The 24,743-nt window shown below is 52.5% G+C and overlaps 1 protein-coding gene across 1 annotated transcript in view; it reads left to right on the plus strand.

Annotated features, from left to right (window-relative positions):
* Nucleotides 1-347: 347 nt before the first annotated feature.
* The window catches only part of LOC104698492 (corticotropin-releasing factor receptor 1), a 30,493-nt gene continuing 6,097 nt past the window's right edge, over nucleotides 348-24,743 (plus strand). The window contains exons 1-10 of the mRNA XM_010413874.2: nucleotides 348-663; nucleotides 8,792-8,876; nucleotides 17,845-17,964; nucleotides 19,123-19,208; nucleotides 20,191-20,297; nucleotides 20,643-20,763; nucleotides 21,238-21,391; nucleotides 21,629-21,689; nucleotides 23,055-23,127; nucleotides 24,194-24,279. Coding sequence (XP_010412176.1) covers nucleotides 622-663; nucleotides 8,792-8,876; nucleotides 17,845-17,964; nucleotides 19,123-19,208; nucleotides 20,191-20,297; nucleotides 20,643-20,763; nucleotides 21,238-21,391; nucleotides 21,629-21,689; nucleotides 23,055-23,127; nucleotides 24,194-24,279 — 935 coding nt within the window. The 5' untranslated portion in view covers nucleotides 348-621. The remainder of the gene's footprint in view (nucleotides 664-8,791; nucleotides 8,877-17,844; nucleotides 17,965-19,122; nucleotides 19,209-20,190; nucleotides 20,298-20,642; nucleotides 20,764-21,237; nucleotides 21,392-21,628; nucleotides 21,690-23,054; nucleotides 23,128-24,193; nucleotides 24,280-24,743) is intronic.

Here is a 24,743-nt window from a genome sequence, read left to right on the forward strand (position 1 = left end):
TCGCCTTGTCCCAGTTCCTCTGCCAGAGCCCTGAAGTGAAATGCCCAAATGCGTAACACCCACTCACCCCCTCATCCCCGGCAAACTGCAGCCCCAAACCCTCTGCAGACACAAGGCAAACCCCCAGGCCCCGCGGGAGAGACCCCGCAGCGGCTGCACCATGGGAGTGCGAGGGGTGGAGAGGAGAAACCCCACTCCAAGGAGAGCCGGGAGGGCGGTCCCTGGGCCGGTGGGAAGTTTCTGCTGGTGATGCTGAGGGAGGGAAGGAGAAAGGGGAAAAAAAATCAGATAGAGTTGGAAGGCTCCAGGGAGGTGGAGGAAGGAAAAGGGGAGGAGGAAGAGGAGGAGGGAGAGAAGGGGGAGTGGGAGGCTGGTGAGGAAGGATGTAGCCCGTCGCCAGGCCAGCTGGAAGGTGGGCAGCCGGAGGACCGGCTCCAGGGAGGTTATAAAAGGCAGGACCGGGACGCAGAAGGACGCGCATTCTCCGCGCAGCCCCGCGGGGACCCGCCACGCTCCTCCGCTGGAAGCCGAGGAATTTCTCCCCGACGGCAGAAGCAGCCCAGCAGGAGCGGGGACGCTGCCAGCCATGCCCCGGGGAGCTGGGCGCAGGGGCAGCTGAGGATGGTGCCCAGCCTACGTCCTGCCCTCCTCCTCCTCCTGCAGGTAAGATGCTTTAAGTCCTCTTCTCCCACAAGGGCCCTTCTGCCTCCTCCCCATCACCCCTGAGCCCTGCGCCGCCCGCCTTCTCCGCAGTGACTTTTCAATTTCTTTGAAGGGAAAAGTAAAAAGAGAAACCGCAATACAAAGGGCCCTCGGGAGAATTCCTCCAGTCAAGGCACTGGGCTTGGCAAGAGCTCGTCATGCTCAAAAACTGTTGGGGAGGGGGGCTGAAGTGAGTGAAAGGATCATTAAAGTGGGAGAGAATTGCAGCCAGGTCCTCCTGAGCTCAGCCCAGGATTCCCAGCCTTGTACCTCCCAGTGAAACCAGCTGCCACCAGTTTCCCAGGCTGCTGGGAGAGGGTGGCCACTCCGGGGGTGTGATGGATGTGGACAACACGAATGCAGAGCCCAACTGTACCCCCATAATTAATTTTCTAAGGGATCTTCTCCTTTTCCCCTCTGCACCTGCAAAGCACAAGACTTTTCCTCTCTAATTTGCTCGCTGTGGAACTGTAGCCACTGCTAATTTTGCAGCTCTGCAAAACATGCAAATGCTTTGTCAGAAGCAATATTCCTCCTCCTTGAGGGCTCATCAAGGAGGGAACAGTTCACAGCCCAAAGCGCGTTTAAATCCCAAACCCTGGACAAACGAGACGAAGAGGTTTCCAGTGAAATCTTGAATTTTATTTGAACAAGTCTATAATGGCAGCTAAACAAAATGATCAGGTTTTTGATAAAACCTCTGTGTCAGGAGTGGTAGAAGAGCAAATCTGCCTGGCTGGCTGCAGAATGGTGTCTCAGTGGCCCAGCTGGGACAGCAGAGTTATAACAGCCCTCCCCACTGGCACCACTGTGGCTCGTACCCCGCGGGCTGTGCTCCCCACTGTTCACCCCACTGTGCACCTCACTGTGCCCATCAGCTGCACCTCTGTGCCAGGAAAGTTCTCACCTAAGTGATGAGAAGAGCTGATGTGCAGCAGGAGATCTCCCTGCCAAGTTGATGTTGCCTCTAAAAGCTCCTCTTTTGAGCAGCTGCTCTCTCCTATGGCTGCAGCCCACGAAGCCTGATTGATAGGATTTATAGGAGCTCTTTTGTTGTTATATTCCCTGGTTCAGATTTTGTTTGGCTCTGATATAAGAAACAAAGGTGAGACAGGGCAGGATCTTTTCCCCCAGCCCAGGTCCTTCTTGGCCAGTGTGTGGGGACAGCACAGACCCAGTGCAGTAAGGTCAGGTTCTGGTGGGGACAGCCATGTGAGTGTGACAGCTCCTGAGCACTGTGAGCAAAAAGTGGTCCAAAAGAAGCTGACTGAGACACAGCTCCCATCCTCTGTCAAAGCTCCTTAGGCTCAGGGTTTCCCTCGCCATCCCCAGATGCTCCCCAAGGATGTTCTCCTCGTGAAGCTGGAGCAACAAGTCCTCAAAAATCTTCCAGAGTTTGAGACAAAACCACCCCTGTGCTGGGGCTGGGACTGGGAGGGGCTCACAAAAACCAGTCCAGGCAAAGAGAAGCCTCTCCCAGATGGCTCCAAAAGGAAACAGCCAATCTACAACACTCCCCCCCTTTGCAGTCAAGCTGTCTATTTTTCCATATAAATACATATATTCAAAACTCAGACCCTTTTCCAGAACAATCCCAACCCTCTCCTGGGGACAGCATGGGCTAAAGGGCCATGAAACCCAGCTGTAAGTAAGTGCATCCCTGCATCCAGGTGGACCTGCAGCAGCATCCAGCCTGTGAGTGCAGAGACCTGCAGCAGCCCAGCTCTAGCACAGAGCTCAGCAGGGACAAACCTCCCCTGCAGATACTGGGCTGGCACAGTTTAGGTGTTCCCCATGCACCTGGCCAGCATCTCCACTTTAGCATCGGTTTGCCCGTGTTGCTTTACTGGATAGACATCCCTCAGGGGGTCAGATAGACAGACTAGGAGACAGGCAGCCAAACTTGCTGCCAAGTGCTCCCTGGCATGCTGCAAGTCATTTAAACAAACTAAAAAACTGATTAAAATAAACCAGCTTACCTGCAGCTATGTCAGGAACCAGTGATATTTCTGGGGCTGATAAAACTGCAAAAGCGTTTTATGAAAAATCAGAGATTGATGCCAGGTGTGGGATAATTTCCCCTCTCACTTGACCACCTCCAGCAGCAATAAGCCCAAAACCCAGCCCTTGCCCCTTCCATGCTCCAATCCTTGCATAAGATGCAGAGCTGCAGTCGCAGGACATGCTGACCCTGGGGATCTCTTCCAGTCCTCACTTTCCTTAAAAGCTGGAGTTGATTCAGTGGGTGTGAAATCATCCCCGGGTTTTGCATCTTCAGCGAAGAAGTGAATGGAAAAGGCACAGCCTGTTCCCAGAATAGCTGCTCCATCACCATAGGATGAATATGTAGGAATACAATGAGAGTATCCTGCACTACCCTGCCCTGAAATCCATCTCTGCTCACCCAAAATCCTGCACAAGGCTGGCCCAGAAGTTCGTTGCAAGTGACAAGCTCAAGCTGCGATTGAGTCTGCAGTTTGGAGAGGCATCCATGGCTTTGTCTGTGAGAACAATTTTTGAACCCAAAGAAAGCACAAATCAACCCCCAAATCATGGGGTTCCCTCACCAAGCAGAGCCCAGGAGCCACTGTCCGACACCCCAGAGCTGTCACTCAGGAGAGGGTGGCTCTTTCTGAAGATGGAATAACGCACCCGGGGCCAATCTGTTGTTTTTCCTTTTTTCCCTAACTGTGTTCGGAGCTGGTCAAAAAGACCCTCCTTCTCTGCAGGGTGTCCTGCTTTATCCACAGCCACCCACCCAGGAGCAGTCGCCTCCATTCCGATGGCCAAGGGCAAAGGGGGTTGGCATTTTGCATGTCACAGTCCCTCTTCCACCCTGAAATCTGCACTATCCACCCTGGAAAGGCGGTGGCAGATGCGGCTTTGGTGTGGCCAAGCTTTCCTGAGTTGTGAATGCAAATAAACTGGAAAAAAATGATGGGGGAGTTAAACTGTGCATGTTCATCCCAGGGCGCAACCCTAAAAAGGTGATGGGTGAAGGAGGGGGTTTGGAGCAGTCAAGATGTGGGTTTTGGGACAGAGCTGGAGGGAAAAATGTCCAATCCCAAAATGAAAATATCTGTCAATGCACAGGAGTTCCACATGTACAATCTGCAGGAGAGTTTAATACAATTGCCTTAGAAAAACAGCCCTCCCCCAGGCTTGCATCCATCACTCCAATCTTCCTCAGCAGCCTTTGCCTGTCACAGATCCCATAGGAGCTGCCTGTATTGTGTCCCCTTCCCCAGCTTGTTTGTGCCTTTAGCTTCCAATACCCAAATGCCACTAGTAATTCACTAGCCCCCAAAAATCCATGTCTCTCTTCACAGATAAATGAAGTCAGAATTATTTATGGCAAGGGAGGGAGACCAGAGCTTAATCCAGGAAAACCTTTAACTTCTCATAAATCAGGTTTTACAGGGCATTCATTTAGCCCTGATTGATATTCTTTTGTTAGGATCTGCATCCAGCACACTCAGAGAGATACTCCAAACAGAATAAACACTCTCACCAAAGCTCCTGTCTACACACCACAGGGACTGGCCCTCTAATATGGATAAATTAATAAACTTGCAGATTTTAATGCCAGATGGAGATGTTCTCACTGCCTGCTCTCCCCCTGAGTAACATCAGCCACAGAAAATGCCCCCGTGGCTCTTGCTTTGAGCCTTGTTCCGTTGCCTGAGCTTTGCCTTGATGCCTTGATGCTGACAGGGCTTGGGATGGGGCTTCGGAAAAGCAATGAAGGAGCAACGGGGGCTTGGTAGGGCAGCAGAGGGGCTTGGAGGAACCCTGAGATCATGGGCAGCAAAGCAGGTTCCTGCCACGTCTGAGACAGGGGCATAAAGAGGGTCCTTCATGGACCAGATACTGCCTGGAGATTTCATTTGTGGGTTGAACTGAGGATGAAACTGTTCCAAGTGAAAGCCCTCAAGGTGAAGCAGGTAAGAAGCTGCCCAGCTGCAGAAAACTGCCTGGAAGTCAGAGGAGACAAAGGCAAAGAGATGCCCTGCAGGGAAGGCAGGGGACACGGTGGGTTGGAGGCACCTCCGAGCACATTTGAGGGGCAGCCCTTTCAGTCAGGCTGTTGCAGGCCGCCTCCAGCCACCAGCTGCGGTCCTGGCAGGACGTGCTGCTCCCTTCCCGCTCCACTGTTGCTGCTCTGCCATCCGAGGTTGGCATCCAGCTCTTTTAACACTCATTGTATTTAACACCCAAAGTCTGGCACCTTTTGCTGCAGGCTCAGAGCCAAGAACAGGCTCCATCCCAGCCTAATGCCCCGGGGAACCTCAGCAAAGGTCCAGGGCAGCAGCTGCTCAGCCCTTCCCTGCCCGTGTGTTCCAGGAGGTCTTTCCTCTTCCACGCCAAGTGTTGTAGTGGGCAGCAAGCCCAGCCAAGCCAGGGAGCAGCACTGGTGGGTCAGAGAGGTCCCTACAGCAAGGACAACTCCAGGGCGGCCGGTGTTGTCCCCCCTCCCAGGAAGGTCACCATGGCCATCACTGTCCACTGCTCCCACTGCCCTCCCCAGCTCTGTGCAAAGCCCCTGTCTCCCACGGCTTCGTCCCAGGCTTCAATCCCACTAATCACTCCGCTCTCCAATTACAGCCCCTTGGCACTGGACCTCCGAGATTGCTAATTAGGCTATGAGCCATCTATCTCATGCTCAGAGCTGTCAGCCCTTCCTGCCGTGCAGATCCCCTCTTGTTTGAGGCAATACGATAGCAGGGCGGGGGGGACAGGCCTGTCTCTGGGTAGCACAGTGCAGGGGGTGATGTTGCAGCTGGATGTGAATGTATTAATTAGTATCCATGGATCACTTTGTAGAGCGAAAGCACCGCAAGGGGACATTAATTCCTAATTGTTATTAATTGAATTTTTCTGCCAGGTCAGTGGCGGGTCACAAAGACTGATGCCATGTGTGTGTGACTGCGCTGCTCACCCCCACAGCAGCAGCCAGACCCCAGTGCTGATGAGCTGGCGCTGGCGCAGTCACTGTGCTGCATCTCCTGGCTGAGAGCACCTACCACCCTGTCCCCTCACAGGCACAGGTACAGCTCCAAAAAACCTCTGTGTTTTTCTTGGAGCCCTGGTGGCACCAGGATGTGGTTGGTGTGTCCAGATCACAGAGATCTGCCCCACACGGTGCCCCACAACCTGAGTGACCTGAGGCAGGTGGTCCTCAATGCCTCAGTTTCCCTTCTGGGACAGCCCTGGCATGGTGGGTGGTGGGACACTGACCACAGCAGATGTTTGCTGTGTGTGGGATGCAGGAAACATGGGAGCAGTGTCAGGTTTTGGTGTCTGAGCTGTGCAGTGAGGACTGGGGCTGGGGTGGGGGGCTGGTCCTGCTACAGAAAATGTGGGGATGAAAGAAAGGAGCCAGTGCTCTGTGAGGTCCAAGGTTAAACCAGAACCATCCCTGTGTATAAAACAGGGCCTGGAAGGGAGCTGGGCAGATGCTGAGGCAGCAGCAGGGGAGACACTGGTGGCTCCTGATGGAGAAGAAGCTGCTGCGAGTGCAGGCCCTCATGAGGCCTGTGCAGCTCCCAGCAGAACCATCCTCCGTCCCTGTGGGAGCAGCTCCCCGGGCTGACTGGGAGCACTGTGTGAAGTGGCTGCTTCCAGAGGAGCAGATTGCCTTCCTTCCCGGGCAGCTGCGTGCTCAGCTGAGGCTCCCCAGGATTTTGGCAGGCTGAGGGAGGTCACAGAGGTATTCTTGCCTGCAGAGCAGGATCTGCCATGGCCTGTGTGAAGGCAGGGCCGGGAGGGCAGAGGGACACGGCCCCTCTCTGGCCCGAGCACGACCCACTGCCGTGTCAGGGCTCTTGAGGTGAGCTTGGCTCCAGCCAGGCCAGGCCAGGCCCTGCTGGGCACCATGTGGCATCTTACGGCAGCGATGCTCTGGCACACAAAGCTCTTCAAGGACAGAGCTTTGACCTGTTCTCTCTGCAAAGCATGGGGAGGGGTTGCAGTAACCCACAAAGAGCAAAGCAGATGAGACAGTGACCAGCAAGTGCCAGATCAGAATGTTTTTGACTGGGACAAATCCCCCTGCAGCTGCCCCCTCCCCCTGTTTATTCCCCTTAAAAGGCTGACAGGAGCGGGACAAAACCTCTGCCTCTGTCAAGAGCTTTGGCCACATTGCAGTGTGAGACAAGACTCAGAGCCTGGTAAAGAAGCTCTTAGTATTAGTTCTGTTCTGGGGATCCTTTTTTTCCTTTCTTTCTTCCTCCTGTAGCTGTTTCAGCTCATTTACAAAGCCTGCAAAGAGCCAGTGACTGCTCCATCCACACCCCTCTCTGGCCGTGGCTTGGTCCATGTGCTGCTCAGCGCCAAGACCTCTCCCTGTGTCTGGAAGGAGAATGGGCACTGCCAGGCTGGAGCAGGCTGGGATTAGGAGAAACACATCCAATTAACACTTGAAAGCCTGTTCAGGTGGATGAACCATCCCAGCCCCTTTTGGGCAGAACCCTTCTGTCCCAGCTGCCCATGCCAAGAGCCACCAGGTCCGGTGGGCACCAGCTGCAGGCATAAACACGGAGGGGAGCAGACCCCCTACACCTTGATTCCTCCCTGTCTGGAGGCTGGGGGATCTCAGCTTTCTGAAAGGAGACTCAGGAGGTGCTGGGCTCCTGCAGGACCAGCACCCAGGAGCTCCGAGCAGCACCCGCGCCGGGGCAGGGTTGAGCTGCCGGATCCCCTGTGCCATCTGGAGCAGTCACAACAAGGGAGCTATTCTCAGCTCCATTTATATGTCTGCCTGACATCTCTCTTGCTGTCAAAACCAGCTTCTCAAGGCAGTAAACAGTTGTTTGGAAAAGAGCAAGTGGGTGCTGAGCTTGTCTCTGTGTGTGAATAAATTCTGCTCATGCCTTGGTAAGGCATGGGGATGGCTGGGTGTGCCAGAAAAAGCAGACAGTGTTTCTACGGCTCAAGGGCAAGAGGAGGAACATCTTCTGCCTGCTCAGAGCAGTTTGGGAGGTAAATGGCACTCAGGAGGGGGGTTCAGGCACTAGGAATCAGCCTGGCTGATGGGGAAGGCAGAGTTTGTTTCCCCAAGGAGCTGGGAGCTTGCCTGCAAGCAGGGGAGGTGCAGCCATTCCTGCCTTCAGGCTCAGGGCCTCTTCCCAAGGGGTCTGTATGTGATGTATTTTGGGGCACAGCTCTGCCATTTAATCAGTGACTTGTCTCCAGGGAGTTTGCTCAGTCGTTGAAGGTGAAAGAAGTGGAGTTGAGCCTTATACACCATTAGTGCTGGTGCCTGGAGCAGAGGGGATAAGCCTGTGTCACCCTTCTCTGAGCTGGAGGAGAGAGTGGGCAGCTGCTTGTGCAGAAATCTGTGTTCTGCAAAATATCAGGTCCCCTCCTTCCCTCACCTGGCACCCTGGTGTGCCCTGGGACCAACAGCACTATCCCTCTGCCATCCTTGCAATGCCTTCATCCTGGCAATTGCCTTTCTCACTTTTAGTTTCCCCAAACTCCTGCAAAGGCACAATAATTCAATAATCATTTTTCCAAAATAGCTCCTCGTGCAGAGTTTTAGCAGAGCTGGGTAGATCCTGATCAGTGCTTTCTGACTCAGTGGGAATGTTGCTGTTTGCTGACAATTCTCCTGAAAAAATGGCTTGAGCCAGATCTGGTTGTCTGTGGATCAGATCTCCTTAAGGACGTGTATGAACATCTTCCCACTGACAGCTTACAAGGCTGTGATTTCAATAAGGGATTGAAAATCAGAGCATGGTGTCAGGCTCATCATTTCCCCTGTCTGCTCTCAGGATTCAAAGATGCAAAACCCAAAAGTGTTGATTAAAATGCTAAATAGCAGAGGTTCCACAATTCAGCAAGGGCTCCAGGAGGGTTTGCTGAGGGGGGTGTTTGAGGCAGGAGAGGATCAGTGGGTGAGCAGTTCCTCAGCACAGTTTCCCTGGGAAACCATCCTGAAAATGGGTACGTGTCCATTGTGCAGCTTTGGGGGTAGTACCCACCAAGACATGGACAAGCTCAGCTCTGACCCAAGGAGGCATCTGGGGAGGGGGAAGCAGCATATTGCACATATAACCCTGCCCCTGCCTGCTCTCTCCCCATCCAGGCGTTTCTCCTCTGGGATAGCCCGGTGGCAGCCTCCATCCAGGAGCAGTACTGCGAGAGCCTGCCGCCCGTCACCAACCACACTGGTGAGTGTCCCCCATCCCCAGCCCACTCGAGCCACCCCCTGGGGTGGAAGAGGGTGTCAGGGGTGTCTCTGGGCTCATCTGCTGCTGCATGGATCATTTTTGGGGAGGTGGGATGTGCAGAGGCTGCATCACAGGCCTCTGCTGGTGCTGCTGCAGCCTCTTTGCAGGGTGACAGTGGAGGCAGGTAGAAAGTGCAGATCTCAGAAGAGATGAAAACAAAGAAAATAAATGTCTGTTGGGTAGAAGGGAGATGGACAAAGAGACATCAGGGCTGGCTGCCTATTCTCTGCCATGCCCAGGGACACCAGGACCTTGGCCCCTATGTCCACCCCTCTACCATCCCCCTGCCCAGGGATGATGACTGGGGGTTTTGACTTTTTGTGGAGACCACATCACCAGTGCAGTGTGGCCACCATGGCTCAGGGCTCAGCCAGCCTCTGTCCCCCAGCACTCCTACACAGGTGCCATTGAGCACTTTGGGAGGCCACCAGTCACAAAGAGCTTCTGGGGACATGGCTGTGGCCAGGGCTGGCTCAGCCCTGCTGGGTGGGAGCAGCAGGGTCACGGACAGCCCATGCCTACTCAGCATTGTACATGGGTTCGATCCAATCAGGTCAGGGCTTGTGCCAAAAATGGCTTTTAGCCTATATTCAGAATGTGACTTGGATGTCACCTCAGCAGTGACAGGTCTGGTTCAGTGACAAGTTTTGGGGGAGGAGAAGTGTGAGAGGGAGTGGAGCTCACAGGGACAAGGAGAAAAGTCCTCCCCAGCTCTGGGATGCTGCAGTGTTGATTTTCCATGACTGAATGAGAATCAGAGAGGGCACCAAGGAACTCTCTGTCAGGGTGATGGATGGCCATGGGACTGGGCACTGAGGAATGGCCGCGGGACCGGGCACTAAGGGATGGCCATGAGCACCCAGAGCTGAGGGATGGCTGCCCACCACCCATTAACAGCAGCATTAACAGCTCTTTCTTAACAAATCCCGTCTTGGAACCAGCTGATCCAGTGTCTGGCCAAACCCAGGCTACCATTGCCCTGCAAGAAGCATCCCAAGCCCAAGAGGTGAAGGCAGAAAGCCGGGGGACAGCAAAGCTGCCTGTGGAATGGCAATGCCTCGATGTCTGGTCGGACAAGAAACTTGGTCCTCACTCATGTGCTTTGCTCGCTGAAGGTTTCATCACTCTGCTCAGTGAGGGCCTGTCCTTGGCCGTGTTAAGCTGTGATAAATCCTGACCCAGGGCAGCATGCAGGTCCCAGACAATCCTCCTGCCCAGCTCATGGCCTTTTCCACCCACTGCTGGAACCTCCCAAGCCCCCGGGAGAGGTCAGAAAGGGGGGAGAATTTGTGCTGTGGTTTGCTGATGGATTGCCCTGGAATCACCACCATCCTCAAGCACCGAGCACTGCTTTCTGCAAGGATTGGGCTCTGCTCGGTGGGGATTTATCAGCCTGAATCCAAGCAGGATTTAGTGCACCTCACTGTCGATCTCCCCGGCAGAGGGGAGAACATGAGGCTTCAGATTTGCAAATTGTCCATTGTCTCTAGACATCCAACCTGCAATTCCTGAGCAACTCATTAATTTGGGTGGGGCTGGCACACGTGAGAGCCACTTCCAGCTGGAGGAGGGGGCTTAGAACAAAAGGTAGAGGTGAAACTAATTGTCTTATGTCTGCTTGGGAAACAGAACTCAGCGCCAGCCCTGGTCCTTGGAGTCCATTTAGGCCCTGCCTGATGGAGTCAGTGATTCCTGCGGAGGGATATTTACTAAACTGGAAACTTTGATTTGAGGCTATTTAACATGAAGAGCTGTTAGGATGATGCTAATTAGAATTGCAGCAGGGCCCTGAGACTTAATTTGTTAATGCCTTCTCAACCCTTGGGAAATGACACATGCTGATAACACATGCTGATAACACGAGCCCAGCAGTCCCCCAGCGCGTGGCTCGGCAGGGGATCTGCTGGATGCATGGACAGGCACTGCCTTGTGCCTGTGTGCAGCCTCCCTCCTCCGAAGCACAGCCCAGCATGGGCTCTCCTGCTCTCCCTGGTCAGCAGTCCCTTAATCTCTCCGTTTTAAGGAGGATGTGTGGCTGGACAGTGATGTCACCAGCGTGCCAGCGCTCTCTGGGCATGTGCACTGAGCTGGAAAGGTCTCTGCCGTGGCAGTGGGGTGGAGGCACACTGGGGTGATGCTTTCCAGGCTCAGGGGTGCAGGTGGTGCAAACTCTCATCCCAGGACATGGAGCAGCTGAGCCTCACAGAGCTCTCCTGTCTTGCCCTCTTATCACCGTGGATTTACCCATCTTCCTTCAAGTCCGCAGTGCAGGGTGATATCCCCAGGAATTCAGGCTCTTTGCACAGGTGTGATGCTCCAACTTAATAGTTTAGGTATCCATCAAAACTTCCTCTCAGTGAGCCCCTGATTTTGGGCGGGACTGGGACACAGGGGCACAGCTGGATGCTCCATCAGAAAGCTCCTCCCACAGTAGCAGTGAAGAGGGAATATCAGGCTGGACTTGAGGTCAACATGGTGCCTTCAGGAAGCCGGGTCAGCTGCACCCCCAAGCATCTGCAACCAAGCAAGTCTCAGATCAGGCTTGAAATTGAATGCAATGAGGATCAGCATCCCTTGTCTGGGGTGGATAGGTGCTGTCCCAAGGGCTCCCAGCCCATGGATTGACTCAGACCATGGATTTCTCTGGCTGATGATTTCAAGTCCCCAGGATCTGTGTGCAGCTGCTTCTCGCCCTGCCACAAAGTCCATCAGGGAGGGACAAGGTCGTTTCATCCACCAGGGCAAAGCATTCCCTGCAGCTGCAGGACTACTTCCCCGGGGAAGGAAGGGGAAATCTGAGCAGATGGGAAAGGCTCTTCCTAATTAATAACGAGGCTTTTCCAAAGCAGCTCAGCAGAAAGCACTCTAACGGAGCAAGCTTGGAGCACTCTCAAGGGGTTGTTCTGCCATTTGTAGCTCTCAAGCCTGGATCAGCCCAAGGAGTTGCCAACCAATTGCTCACATCCCCCTCTGGTCTTGGCTGCACGATCCACTCCTTTAAGCTTGTTATCACAATGAATTCTTATTCTCAATCTCATGTGCGTGCTCAGGAGAGAGGAGAGCACAGAAAATTCCTTGTCAGGAAAGAAATGTTTCATGCCAATGCCAGTTCACCTAAAGCAAAGAAAAGTGGCACCAAAGCAAAGCAGAAAAAAAGAAATGTCTGGGGGTTTTTAACTGAAGGTTTTTTCAAGGGGGAAAGGGGGCTTAGCTTTGCATCAAATAAGGCAAATCTAATTGTTCCAGGTACAGCAAAATCCTGGGGCTGAGGAGCAGTGAGTGATGAGAACATATCCTTCACAGGCACTATCAGACAAGTTTGGTAACACCTTTCACAGCGGGTGACAATTTGACCAAGAGCCTTTCCACCCACTCCAGCTCAGCTCCCAAAGCGCTGACGCTGCTCCAGCAGCCCCCGTGCCACTGCTCTTTCATTCACTCACTGACTCCCCTGGGGTGAGCCTGGAATTTAAATTCATAAAGGTCAAATTAACATCAGCCACTCTTTTCAGTCTCATTGGCATCTCTCCCACCGAGGCAGAAATATTAATAAAGGAGCTGAGCAGGGGTTAGAGATGCAGCAATGAGTCTTGGCAGGGACTTGAGGGAGATACACGGTGTTGGGAAGGTTTGGGAAACAAAACTCTCATCTATATGGAAAATCCTAATGGTTAAAATATATACTGGTGTCGATAAAGCCATTCTGCTCCATCATCTGGGAAACAGGGATGTCAGTAGCACCTCACTGATATTCATAGATTTTATTGTAGTGGAGGAGGGAAGATGATGAGGGTTTCCAGTAGGAAACTACGTCCTGGCACATCCCAGTGTGAGCAGCAGCTACAGCAGTTAAACTGTACTTTGGACTGGAAGCAGTGAAGTCGCTGCCAGAGGCTCTGTTCAACTGTAGCCAAACTAGAAGGCTCTGCTGGGAAAACTCTGCCAGGGAGGGGTTGTGATGCTTCACTCACCCACCACCAAATCCCAGCCAACCCCAGGGAATAAACCACTTCCTGCCACCCTTGGTTATAACACAACTCCAAACACTCCGTGGTTCATGTCAGGAGAACAAGGTAAGTCCCAAACACAACCCTCTACATTATATATACATATACATATATACATATATATACATATATACATATACATATATACATATATACATATAAGCTGTAAAGCTGCACCTGGACCATCTTAAGTGACAACATTGAGCAGATGCATCAGATACGAACAGCACAAGCCAGGTTTGGTGCCTTTTATTTACAGCAACAAGCCAAAAATTCATTACAAAGACTCATAGCTATCATAATGCTTAATTAGCCTGGCTAATTATTTTACACCAAGGATCGTGGAGCTTGAATGCTTGGGAAGATTTCTAGGGATTTTTTAAGGACTGGAGTCTTACGAAGGTAAATAGAAGCCCCCCATGCCGCCAAAAGCAGTGCTGGAGGTAGGGTGTGAGCAAGGATCTACTTTGAGGTAGCCGCATCTGCTCCCAGCCATCCTGAGCACCCACCCCTGCCCAGAGGGAAGGCAAACAGCTCCACCACCCCAATTTCTACCCCACTTTAATATAAATTGTCCCCCAGTGCCATTTCCCTCAATGCTTCAAGGTGCTACTCAAGCATTTAACATCCGAGTGACTCCACAGCTGGACCCAGCCACCCCTCCCTGGCACATCAGCACCTGGAAGTACAAGCATCCCCCAAAGGCCCTTGTTTTGGGGCAGTAAGGTGTGAAATGGCTGCTTGTGCTTCACCACTGTGGTGGAGCTGCCTGGGAGGGACAAAGAGCTTTTTGTGCTTTGGCTGCAGTTGATGCATCAGGCATCACAGTGAGTTGTATTTTGATTAGATGTGGAGATGAAGCTCTGATTGCCAAATGCAAATGTTGCAGCAGAGACACAGGGGACGCTCTCAGGGAGCCAGAGGCTCGAGGCAGCAGCAGTAATGCGGTCACAGAGGACATCAGGGCTGGATAGAGATAACTGTGGTTGAATGAGAGCTCAGGACAGGTAGTTATGTTACGAGTTAATGAGTTAGATATGAGTTAACAACTTTCTGCTGTTAGCCTCTTGAGACACCTTAGATAAATAACCCCATCACTCCCAGCCACAGGAATGAGCCTGTAATTCAGATTTCCATCATCTTTCCTGGCCCCTTTGCATTGCAGAAGGGGAGACAGGCTTCACCCTTCCCCCGGTCAGAGTTGTGTCTGTGCACAGCAGCAAACTGGGACATTGTGCTGGTGCACAGTTCTGCTCAGTGTACTGCAGGATGTGCTTACCAGCACAGTTAATCAGCACAGCCTTTGCTTTACTCCTCTTCAGAGCATCCCAGCAATGGCTTGATGGTATGATAATACTTCAGACCTCCTGGCACCAGCTCAAGAGCACTGTGGCCACGCATCTGGTACTGCTGGACCAGAAGAAACATGCTCCATCCTCTTTAAATTTGCTCAAAATCTTTTGGCAGATTAGCTGGGAGTGGAGAGCTCTACCCTGCTGGGTTTCGCACAGTTCTGTGGCTTTAGCACAGAGCCATCTGGGAGGCCTCTGCGAGTGGTGAAAGCAGGCTGGAGAAGGATGTTTTATAGAAGCAGATGGGAGATTGCTACAGTTACCCTGAGACAGTTATTGTGATAGAGTTGTCTCAGTGTAAGTCCCTGGACAGACAGTTTTTTCTTCAGAGGAAAGTAAATGCTTTATATTGCTTCAGAGCAGCACAACCCAAAGGCAATAGGGTGAGAAGGGATTGGACTGACTTCCCCTGTGCCACATTCGCTGTCTCAAAGTAGGGCCTGCTCCTTCCTCCTCCAAACACCATGTTTCTGTGTGGGAAGAAGCCACACTAGGGGGATTGAGTGCAGGTAGGAAGTTCATTGACCTTTCTTGCTATAAGTCTGTAAAGACCAAACCTGTGCAGCAGTGGAGCTGAGAAGCTGGAGCACACGTGTGCAGAACCTGGAGAATAATCCCCCTGCAAACACGGATGGGCCGCCGAGCAGGGAAGCATTTAATACTGATACATATCATTTCCATGCCAAACACTGCTCTAAATGCCAGCTGCCACTGGGGAGGAGCTGCAGCAGAGGGTTGTGCTGGGCAAAGGGGATGTTGCAGCCCTCATGACACTCTTTGTCTTTACTGCTTTACTTATCCCTTCCCCATCAGGAGGGGTTTTTTTCTGTTTTCTGTGTGCTGGAGAGAGTAGAAAGAGCAGCATCTGCTTTCTGCAGCTTTTCTTCATCAAGCCTTTCTCAGTGTGAGCCTAGGAAAAATATTACAGCCCCCCACTAGATTAAAACCTGGTGGGACAGAGCTCCAAATGCTGCCAGTGGCGGCACAGGGGTGAAGCACAGGCAGAGGTCCAGGAGCATCCGACAGCCTGGCTGAGCCTTTCCTCATCTGACTGCAGCCCCAGACCCAAATGTCACTCCACAGCACCACCCTGACCCATGGGATGAGGAGGGCTGAGCTCCTGCTGATGCTGCTGCACCTTCCCTGTGGTGGGACTGGTGGGACCTACTGGGTTTGGTGTCTGGTGGGATCCTGTCGTACTCTGTTGGGAGTGCCAAGCAGCATCACACCAAGTGCCTTGGAGAAAGGTGGAGATATTAAATCCAGCCTTGAACAGACGTATCACAGAATGATGCACCTCTGTCTGGCCACGTTATTTCCACAAGTCTCTTTTGGGTTTGGTTATTAATGGCATTGCTGTGGGTTTGCTTTACTGGTGGAGAGTCATCATCCTCACTCTTCATGTTTGTCCTCCCTGAGCAATCTCTGTCTGTCCCCCAGAACAGCCCCTGGAATGCAGCAGGGAAACTGAAGCACAAGAGGATGTGGAGAAAATGGAGTTTGTGCTCAGCCCCACGGGTGCCCAGGAGGGGTGGCAGGAGCTGCCGTGGGCATTAGCACTGTGCAAGCCCATTTTCCTGTGCTGCATTGTGCCAAGTGAAGCCTTTCCTGTTCCAGACATTCACGCAGCTTCTCACCTGGCTGGCTAACAGAGAGAGCACTTGCAATTTAACTTTGTCCTTAGTTCAAGTAATTACTGGTTGTTTTTTCTTTACATGGATGAACGTTATCATAAAATTTTTAACTGTGACCCTCTATTTCTCTGTCAAACTTGGGTCAAAACAACGAAGGAGCTCTATAAATTCAAATGGATGCAGAAAGACACAGACACACGTGATTAAAGGCACCTCGTTTCCTACAAAGTACAGGCTTAAAACGGTTAACTTAAAGGGAAGGTTGCCACAGCAACCCTACACATTAGCAAAGCTAAAAGCAAAGGTCACTGTTAAAATTAATTTCTCCCTACAAGCTATGGGAGGCAGAAGGTAACACTCACCATGCTCTGATGCTTTCCCAGCTCACATGCTTGGAAGTTGTTTTCCCTTGCTAAGATATTTGAAGAAGACACAGAAAGCCCTGAAAATTTTCTCTGAGAACATTGCAAAATAACAAGGAGCCAAATTTTCAGATAATCAGTGAAAAAATATTCCTCCATAAGAACATTCATCATCATCATCAATAGTATTTTGCTTTTTTTCTTTGGCCACTCTTTAGTCAGCTCCATCCACAGGAATTTTTGGGAAAGGCATTCAAATATCAACCACGAATCCAGGGGCAGGGGAAACGCTGTGTTCTCACACCCAGGAGCTGTGAATTGGGGTGTTTTGTCTTAGGAAATGGCAATTTCTGTCTCTGTGCCAGCAGCACAAACATCTCTGGTACCCAGGAGTGGTTTGGACTGAGCTCTGCCCCTTCCAGCATCTCCTGCTCACCCATCTGCTGCTTGTCTTGGATTGTAGGATATGGATGTTGCAGCCATTGTGCTTCCGACCTCACTGTGAGATGGAGCAGGGACATATTTAGCTACAGTACATGTTGTTCTAAATATACACAAATTATACATAAAAAAGCCTGCAATCTGGCCTACCTAATGCCTACATTAGCACACTTGTATAGCTGGGAAAAGCACACAAATCCTTGAAATCTGAAATAGAAGCAGCAGCTTTGGAGTTTTCTACCCGGGAAAGACTGGAAGAGACCAACGGGAATGGCTGGGAAGGAGATTTTGCAGCCAGGAGGTGTGAGATGTTTGGAGAGGCTTAGAACCAGACTGGACACACCACTGAGGAAGAGCAAGTCTGGCTTATTGCCTGCTCTTGGGCTGGATGCCAAGGTGATGGCTGAAGGAAGGAGCAGGGCTGGGAGACCAGATCCAGGGAACCCCAAGTGGGCTTGGAAGCCAGGTCTAAAACCAGGTTTGTGCCAGAACTGGGCTTAGCCCTGTAGTTTAGACAGGACCAGCAGGATGGCTCAACCAGCCCTTGCGAGTCTTGCACAGCCCCCATGTGGTGTCTGCCATGAGGGTTTTCTGGGGGCTGAGCTTGTGGTGACCCCTCAGCTCATCCAGCAGCCCCAGCTCTCCAGGCAAATCCTGACCTTTCAACAGCCTGGAAGTGGCCCATGGTGGCCCACAGACCTCTATTACCGCAGGCCTAGGCCCTAGGGTATTTCACCGTGTCCTGCAGCCGTAGGGAGGAGGAGGAGGAGAGAAGATCCAGCAGGCAGGAACTGTGCAGAAAGATTGATTTATTTAATTATTTTACAAACTCTTTTATAGACTTTTTTCTTCATAGTCTAATTGGACAAGGATCAGCCCCCCCTTGGGGTGACTGGCTAAAATCCTAAAACATTCATTGTCAAAATATTTTTCTACTATACCATAAACAAGACTTCTCAAGGCTGCAGGTGTTTGGTTGTTTACATACTCTGCTACCTCTTCTGTGAGAGAGAAAAGTCTCTCACAGACTTAGAAAATAGCAAGAAAATCCTCACTAGCAGCATTTTTGTATCTACAGACCTCTGCTAACCCTGTCCCCTTCACCCCTGCAGGTCCCCAGTGCAATGCCTCAGTGGACCTGATCGGCACGTGCTGGCCCCGGAGCGCGGTGGGACAGCTGGTGGCTCGGCCCTGCCCCGAGTACTTCTATGGTGTCCGGTACAACACCACCAGTAAGAGGGGCAGCACTGCTGGGGACACGGCGGGCGAGGGTTCTGGGACACAAGTGACAATACACCTCTGGGAACAAAGCTCATCAACCGAAGAGAAAACAGCGCCTCAGACTCCAGATTTCAGGGAGGATTGGTTCAGAGAAGCAGCTTTATAAGCAGGTCCTCCTGGGAGGAGGAGGGGGCTGATGTCCCCATCTTGGGGACAAAGGCAAAGGAGTGATCTTGCCCTGCCCTTGGAGGTGGCACAGGGGTCTGAAGCCCCCAGCTGAGCAAGGACTGGGGGGCTTTGAACCTCATCCCCTCCTAGCACAGGTGGCTGCACTGTCACTGCCAGTGACATGCTGGGAGCAGAGGATGAAGCAACAGCATATGAAAAGTGCCCACAGCCATTCATAGCATTAGGTTGAGTTTCTGACCACCCAAGTGCTGGTTTTGATGAAAGAAACACCTTGCTTCCCACAAAAAACATAAATGTTTTCATCCTGCACATTCTTGCAGCCGTGGAGGATGGCACGGACACAGCTCTTGCTTTGTGGTGCCTCCTGTGTGGCTGTAGGAGCCTCTCTGCATTAATTGCGACTTGAGCCTGTCTGTGAGCCCTTCCCACCCCATCACTCTGACGAGGTTCACGGTCTCCTGTTAATGGAAGCCCAGTCTCACCCCAGTGCTGGCATCATCCCGCTGCCAACACCAATCACGGAGTGTCTGGGGTGCCGTGGCCATTCCTTCCCAATTAGCCTTGCCTGTCCTCGCTGGGAGGCAAGAAAGCTCCTAATTCAGGGAGAGAAGTGAAACTTCATGCTGCCATCTCAGCAGAGATCCTGGGATGGCACATGATCACCCAAGCAAACATCGGAGAGAAAGGGAAGAAGAGTCTAACTAGCAGTGCTGCTGCTGCATCCCTGTGCATGGTGAGGAGGTGTTGGGGTCCCCCAGTGCCCAGGGCAGAGCTGGTGCAGACCCAAAGCTCTTGAGCGGGTCTGAAATATTCCAAGGATTTTGGTTCTGCGATTGTGGCCAAGGCAGTAGCTGAGCTGCCTTCAAAGCAGAAAATGCCACTGGCCTGATGCCAGTGCCCTGCATTAGTGACAGTCAGGTCACATGCCTGTGCCCATCCCCATGCTGTGTTAACCCTTGGATGGGCATCCTCTCTTTCAGATAATGGCTACAGAGAATGCCTCGCTAATGGGAGCTGGGCAGCACGTGTCAACTACTCCCAGTGCCAGGAGATCCTCAGTGAAGAGGTAGGAGCTGGGGAGTCCCTGGGCTCTTGGCAGGAGGGTGAGGGACAGATGATGGAGTTTGGAAAGGCAACAGCATCCAGGCCAGGAATGGCCCATGGGAGCTGAGAGCTGAGGATGCAGCAGCATGCCAGTGATAAAGTTGCATGTGTCAATTATGACCCCCTTCTGGATTTGCATTTTTATTCCTCATCAGAAATAAAGCCACGCCTGTTTCCGTTTCCATTAAAAATCCAAGAGGGTTGTCAGTGGGAGCTCCCCAGGGCCTCTGGGTACAGATCAGCCCTGTCACTCTTGTGCAGCTCCCTCCTCACACAGCACTCAGTTAAAACCCCTTCCTTCCCTGCCAGCAATGAAATAATGGAGATATTTAGGAAGCTGAAAGAGATAAAAAAATGGGGATTTTTACAAGAATTACAAGCTCCTGAGTAGGTCAAGCCACCCCTTGAACAGAGGAGAAGACATATGAGTTGTTCATTTGCAGTTAATATCAACTCTGGTATTTAAGATGCTGATATATCTTGCCAGGAATGGTTTTCTCGCTCGCCTAATTGCTAATTCACAGGTTGGACGGGTGCCTAACAGCAGGAGTGATCAATTAATTCAATTATCACTCACACCTTCCCTCCACCCAAATTCATCCCAGCCTCTCAGCCGACCCCTGGGCAATGGGGGATGAACTGAGATGTAAGACTCCAGTGAGCTCAGCTGAACTGTAGCAGGGTTTCCCCAGAGGATGGGTTGGGATGTCCCAGCACTGAGCTGCCCTGGTATGAGTGGGATGTGAAACCAGGCCAGTGCTTCTCCTTCCCACGTTAGTCCCATCTCCTTCCATTCCCACTGGCCTGTCCCCGGGCAGGCTCCAATTTCCTGAAAAAGGGCCCAAAATTTGAGGTGCAGCTGCCGGAGGTGAAGTGGTAGAAGAGGTGGGTTTGTGCTGGTACTGGGGCCGCTGCTGATCCTCTGCCTATGTCCCCCCTGCCAGAGGAGGAGCAAGCTGCACTACCACATCGCCATCATCATCAACTACCTGGGCCACTGTGTTTCGCTGGGGGCCCTCCTCGTGGCCTTTGTCCTCTTCATGCGCCTGCGGTGAGTGACAAACCTGCTGCCCTGTTCCTTTGAGGTCACCTCAGGCGGGGTGGACCCAGCCCCTGTGCTTTGCCATCTCCTCCCCTACAGCCACTGCTCTCCAGGCTGGAGGGATCCTGCCTATCTCAGGGTTGTTTTTCTTCTGCTGCTTTTTAAAGCACCTGGTTATGGAGGCAGAAGGCCCTCCTTGGTGCCTTCCACCTCCTGGTCTTCTTCCTGTCCACCTCACCCAAGGCATAGTCCCAGCAGGTCACCCTTGGGGTCCCAACAGAGACACTCAGCTCCACAAACAGCACTGTCCCCAGTCCCCCTGCTCTGATGGTGCCTTGTTCCACCCCTCTCCAGGAGCATCCGGTGCCTGAGAAACATCATCCACTGGAACCTGATCACAGCCTTCATCCTACGCAATGCCACGTGGTTCGTGGTGCAGCTCACCATGAACCCAGAGGTGCACGAGAGCAACGTGGTAGGTGCAGCTCTGCCAGGCTGAGTCCACACCTGAGCAGGTGGGCGTGTGAGTACCCTGGAGATCACAGAACCACAAAGTGGTTTGGGTCTGAAAGGACCTTAAGGATTATTTAGTTCCAACCCCCCTGCCATGGGCAGGGACACTTTCACTATCCCAGGTGGCTCCCAGCCCCATCCAGCCTGGCCTTGGACACTGCCAGGGATCCAGGGGCAGCCACAGCTTCTCTGGGCACCCTGTGCCAGGGCCTCCCCACCCTCACAGGGGAAAATTTCTTCCCTAAACCTACTCTCTTTCAGTTTGAAGTCACTAAGATGTGGCTACAAAAGCAACTTCAGGGGGCAAATAAGGCTGGCTGGTGGGCAACCCAGGTGTATGAGAAACACGGGTTTGGTCGCTCTGCCAGGGTCTGTGCTGCTCTGTGCCTCACTGCTCTGCGATACAAAGCTTGACAGGCTCCACGTCTCCTGGCAGGTTTGGTGCCGCTTGGTTACTGCTGCCTACAATTACTTCCACGTCACCAACTTTTTCTGGATGTTTGGCGAGGGCTGCTACCTGCACACGGCCATCGTGCTCACCTACTCCACAGACAAGCTCCGCAAGTGGATGTTCATCTGCATCGGCTGGTGTGAGTGCCAGGCTTCCCCTCACCCTGCAGTACCCAGGGTTTAGTGATGCCCCCTCCATCCCCTGCTCCAGTTCTTCTTGCACACAAAGAGCTGCAAAAAGGGTGCCAGGAGCAGGAGGATGGGATATGCATGGACACATCATCTCACTGGGGGGGTTATGTGTGAGAAAACCCCGTTGTGGTGTGGTTTTGTGGCAACCTTGCACCTCTGAGACTCACCTGTGTGTTCCCCTGCAGGTATCCCCTTTCCCATCATCATTGCCTGGGCCATCGGGAAGCTCTACTATGACAACGAGAAGTGAGCCTGATTGCTCTTATCCCCCATTCCTTTTTCTATCCCAAATCCTCAGGGATCAGCTGTGTCAGGGACTCTGTCAGGGAGGAAGAAAAGCATAATATTCTTCCATTCTCTCTTTTATCCCACCTTTCAGCTCTCTGCAGCATGAGCCCTGCCTACAGCCCTGCCCCTGCTTGCTTCTTCTCAAAAGGCAAATGCGATTTTTAAGGGGAAAAAGAGATTAAACCAGATCTCCTACAATATGTTTGCTAAAGGGAGCTGGGATTTAACCAGCAGAGGTCTAAATTACCCCCACCTGAGCTATTTTCACAGACATCTGCTAATGAAGGTCTTAACACGTACCTGAGAGTTCATCCCAGAGTGGGAAGCTGAAAGGAGCCCATTGAGATGAAGGGCAGCTCGTTCTGTTTGCCAGAGATAGTTTTCCCTGCTGACTTCAGAAGCACTGATGGAACAGCCCTGACACGGTGCTCCCAGGACAGGGATGTACCTGAGTGAGCTCCTGCAGGGTTTGCCGGGGACAGAGCTGACCTGGGCTGGCGTGTGTGAGATTGGAGGATTCCAGAACATCCTGAGCTCGAAGGAACCCACAAGGATCATCGAGTCTGACTCCTGGCCCTGCACAGACACCCCAACAACCCCACCCTGGGCATCCCTGGCAGCGCTGTCCCAGCGCTCCTGCAGCTCTGGCAGCCTCGGGGCCGGCACCATTCCCTGGGGAGCCTGGGCAGTGCCCAGCACCCTCTGGGGGAAGAGCCTTTTCCTGATAGCCAATCTAAACCTCCTTGGCACAACTTCAGGCCATTCCCTTGGGTCCTGTCCCTGTCCCAGGGAGCAGAGATCGGAGCTGCCCCTGGGGAGGAGCTGCAGACCCTGGTGAGGTCTGACCTCAGTGTCCTCTGCTCCAGCTGAACAAGCCAAATGACCTCAGCTGCTCCTTGTATGGCCCCTCCAGACCCTTCCCCATCTTCATGTCCCTCCTTTGGATAGTCTCTAATGGCTTTAGATCTTTCTTATATTCTTGTGCCCAGAACTGCCCCCAGGATGTGAGGTGAGGCTGCCCCCATGCAGAGCAGAGCAGGACAGTCACCTCCTTTGCAAGGAGGGTGTCCCTGCTTGTCCTGCAATAACTGCTTCCCACATCCATATGGGGCCCAAAACCACTCCCACGTGCACCCCCTTTTCCTGAGTTCCCAGGGAAGATATTCCACAATGGCTGCAGCAGTTTGAGTTTTAGTGCTTTCACCTCACGGACAGGGACTTTACAGAGACTGTGCAAGGACAGGAATCAATCCAGGTCACTCCCATGGCAGGCTTGTCCCTGACCCCCCCTTGTCCCTGACCTCCCTTGTCCTTGCCTTGCAGGTGCTGGTTTGGGAAGCGAGCAGGAGTTTACACTGACTACATTTACCAAGGCCCCATGATCCTGGTGCTTCTGGTAAGAGCAAAGTGACCTTGTGTGCTGAGTACAGAGTCCTTCTGTGTGCAGGTGGGACACAGCTGCTCCTGTACAGGGTCTTGCCCCCTCCTTTACCTTCACTCTGCTGGGGCTGGTTCTGCTGCCCCACAGCAACACTGCCCCTCACCCAGACTGCCCCTTGAGCAATTTTGGGCTTGGGATGGGCTGCAGAAGGAGCCCGGAGACCTCACTCTGATAGGGATGTCCCATCAGCAGACTCCCACATGCATCAGTAGGTCACTCCATCCCTGCCCTGGCACTGTTTGGGTGTGGGTGGATGCTTTGCCAAGCATTTGCAGAAGCCTGGGATCCTTGACTCCATTCCCCGATCCCGATTCCACCTCTCTGTTCCTGGCCCCCAGCTGAGCAGCAATGCTTGAACCAAGGGTCACATGGAGCACAGTTTGATGGGGCTTTGTCCTTTGGGGAGGGACAAAGAAGACCAGAGGTGGCGGGTCACAAGCTGGGGCTCCAGCCCCTGTTTGCAAGTGAAAGCCATGCACAAAGCCCCAGAACTGTTCCTTCCTCCTCCCTCCCTCCTGAGAAAACTCAAGGGAGTAAAAATCACCAGCATGACGGAATAATTGATCCTGCTTCCCATTTCCCAGCCCGTCAGGCAGCCTGGCCACTGATAATTCCTCTCAATTGTGCTCAGCTCCAGGGATGCCTTTCCATTCCCTCACTAGCAATTAGGCAGCCGGGAGAGCAGCCAGGCAGATCCTGGCTGTGATGACAGCCACTCTGCACCTTACATTCTTCCTCTCCCTCCAACTTTTTCACCTTCAGCCCTTTCTCTAGTGCTTGTCCTTCCTTGGCAATCTCCTGGCGTGCCCTGCTGCCCTGATCCCTTGACTAAACTCCTAAACCTTATTGTTCAAGTGTTCTAAAAACAACCAAGGCAGATGTGCTCTCACAGTGCATGGAGGGCAGTAAAACAGGTTCAAGAAGAAACATTCCCATTTCTCCATTTCCTCCCCCCGTTGCTGAGGAAATGGGAGGAAATGCTGGGGGAGCAGACACTAACCAGGGACCCTGTTCCTCCCAGATCAACTTCATTTTTCTATTCAACATTGTCCGAATCCTCATGACAAAGCTTCGAGCTTCAACCACGTCAGAGACAATCCAGTACAGGTAAGAGCATGAGCGACCCTGCAGGAAGCCAGCCTAGGAACTGGGTTCCCCCATGATTAGTGGGGATGGGAACAGCCCCATTAGCCAGGCAGCAAGGGGATGGGAGCATGGAGAGACCTAAGAGCACCTCAAATGCTCTTTGGAGGCACACGGTCGTTAAATCTGGGATTGTTCTCCTGGCCAGGGAGAGCCTTGTGATGTAGAGTGTGGATGGCTGTTTCTGCCTTTGAAGTGAACCCTTGGGATTTGAGTCTCTTTGCAAAAGCCTGTTGTGGTGGGACCTGATGAGCTCTCTGGGCTGAGAGCTGCAAATCCTGGCATGGAGGTGAGAATTAAATCACTGCTTGACAGAAAAGCAAAGGCTGAGGAAGGAGTGATGAATCGATGCCAACTCAACAGCTCCTTGTAAAGAGGAAGACAGTACTCCCACAGCACAGGGCAGGAAGATTTAACCCTTCCTTGCC

Source organism: Corvus cornix, chromosome 27 (assembly GCF_000738735.6).
Source record: "Corvus cornix cornix isolate S_Up_H32 chromosome 27, ASM73873v5, whole genome shotgun sequence".
NCBI classification, from domain to species: Eukaryota; Metazoa; Chordata; class Aves; order Passeriformes; family Corvidae; genus Corvus; species Corvus cornix.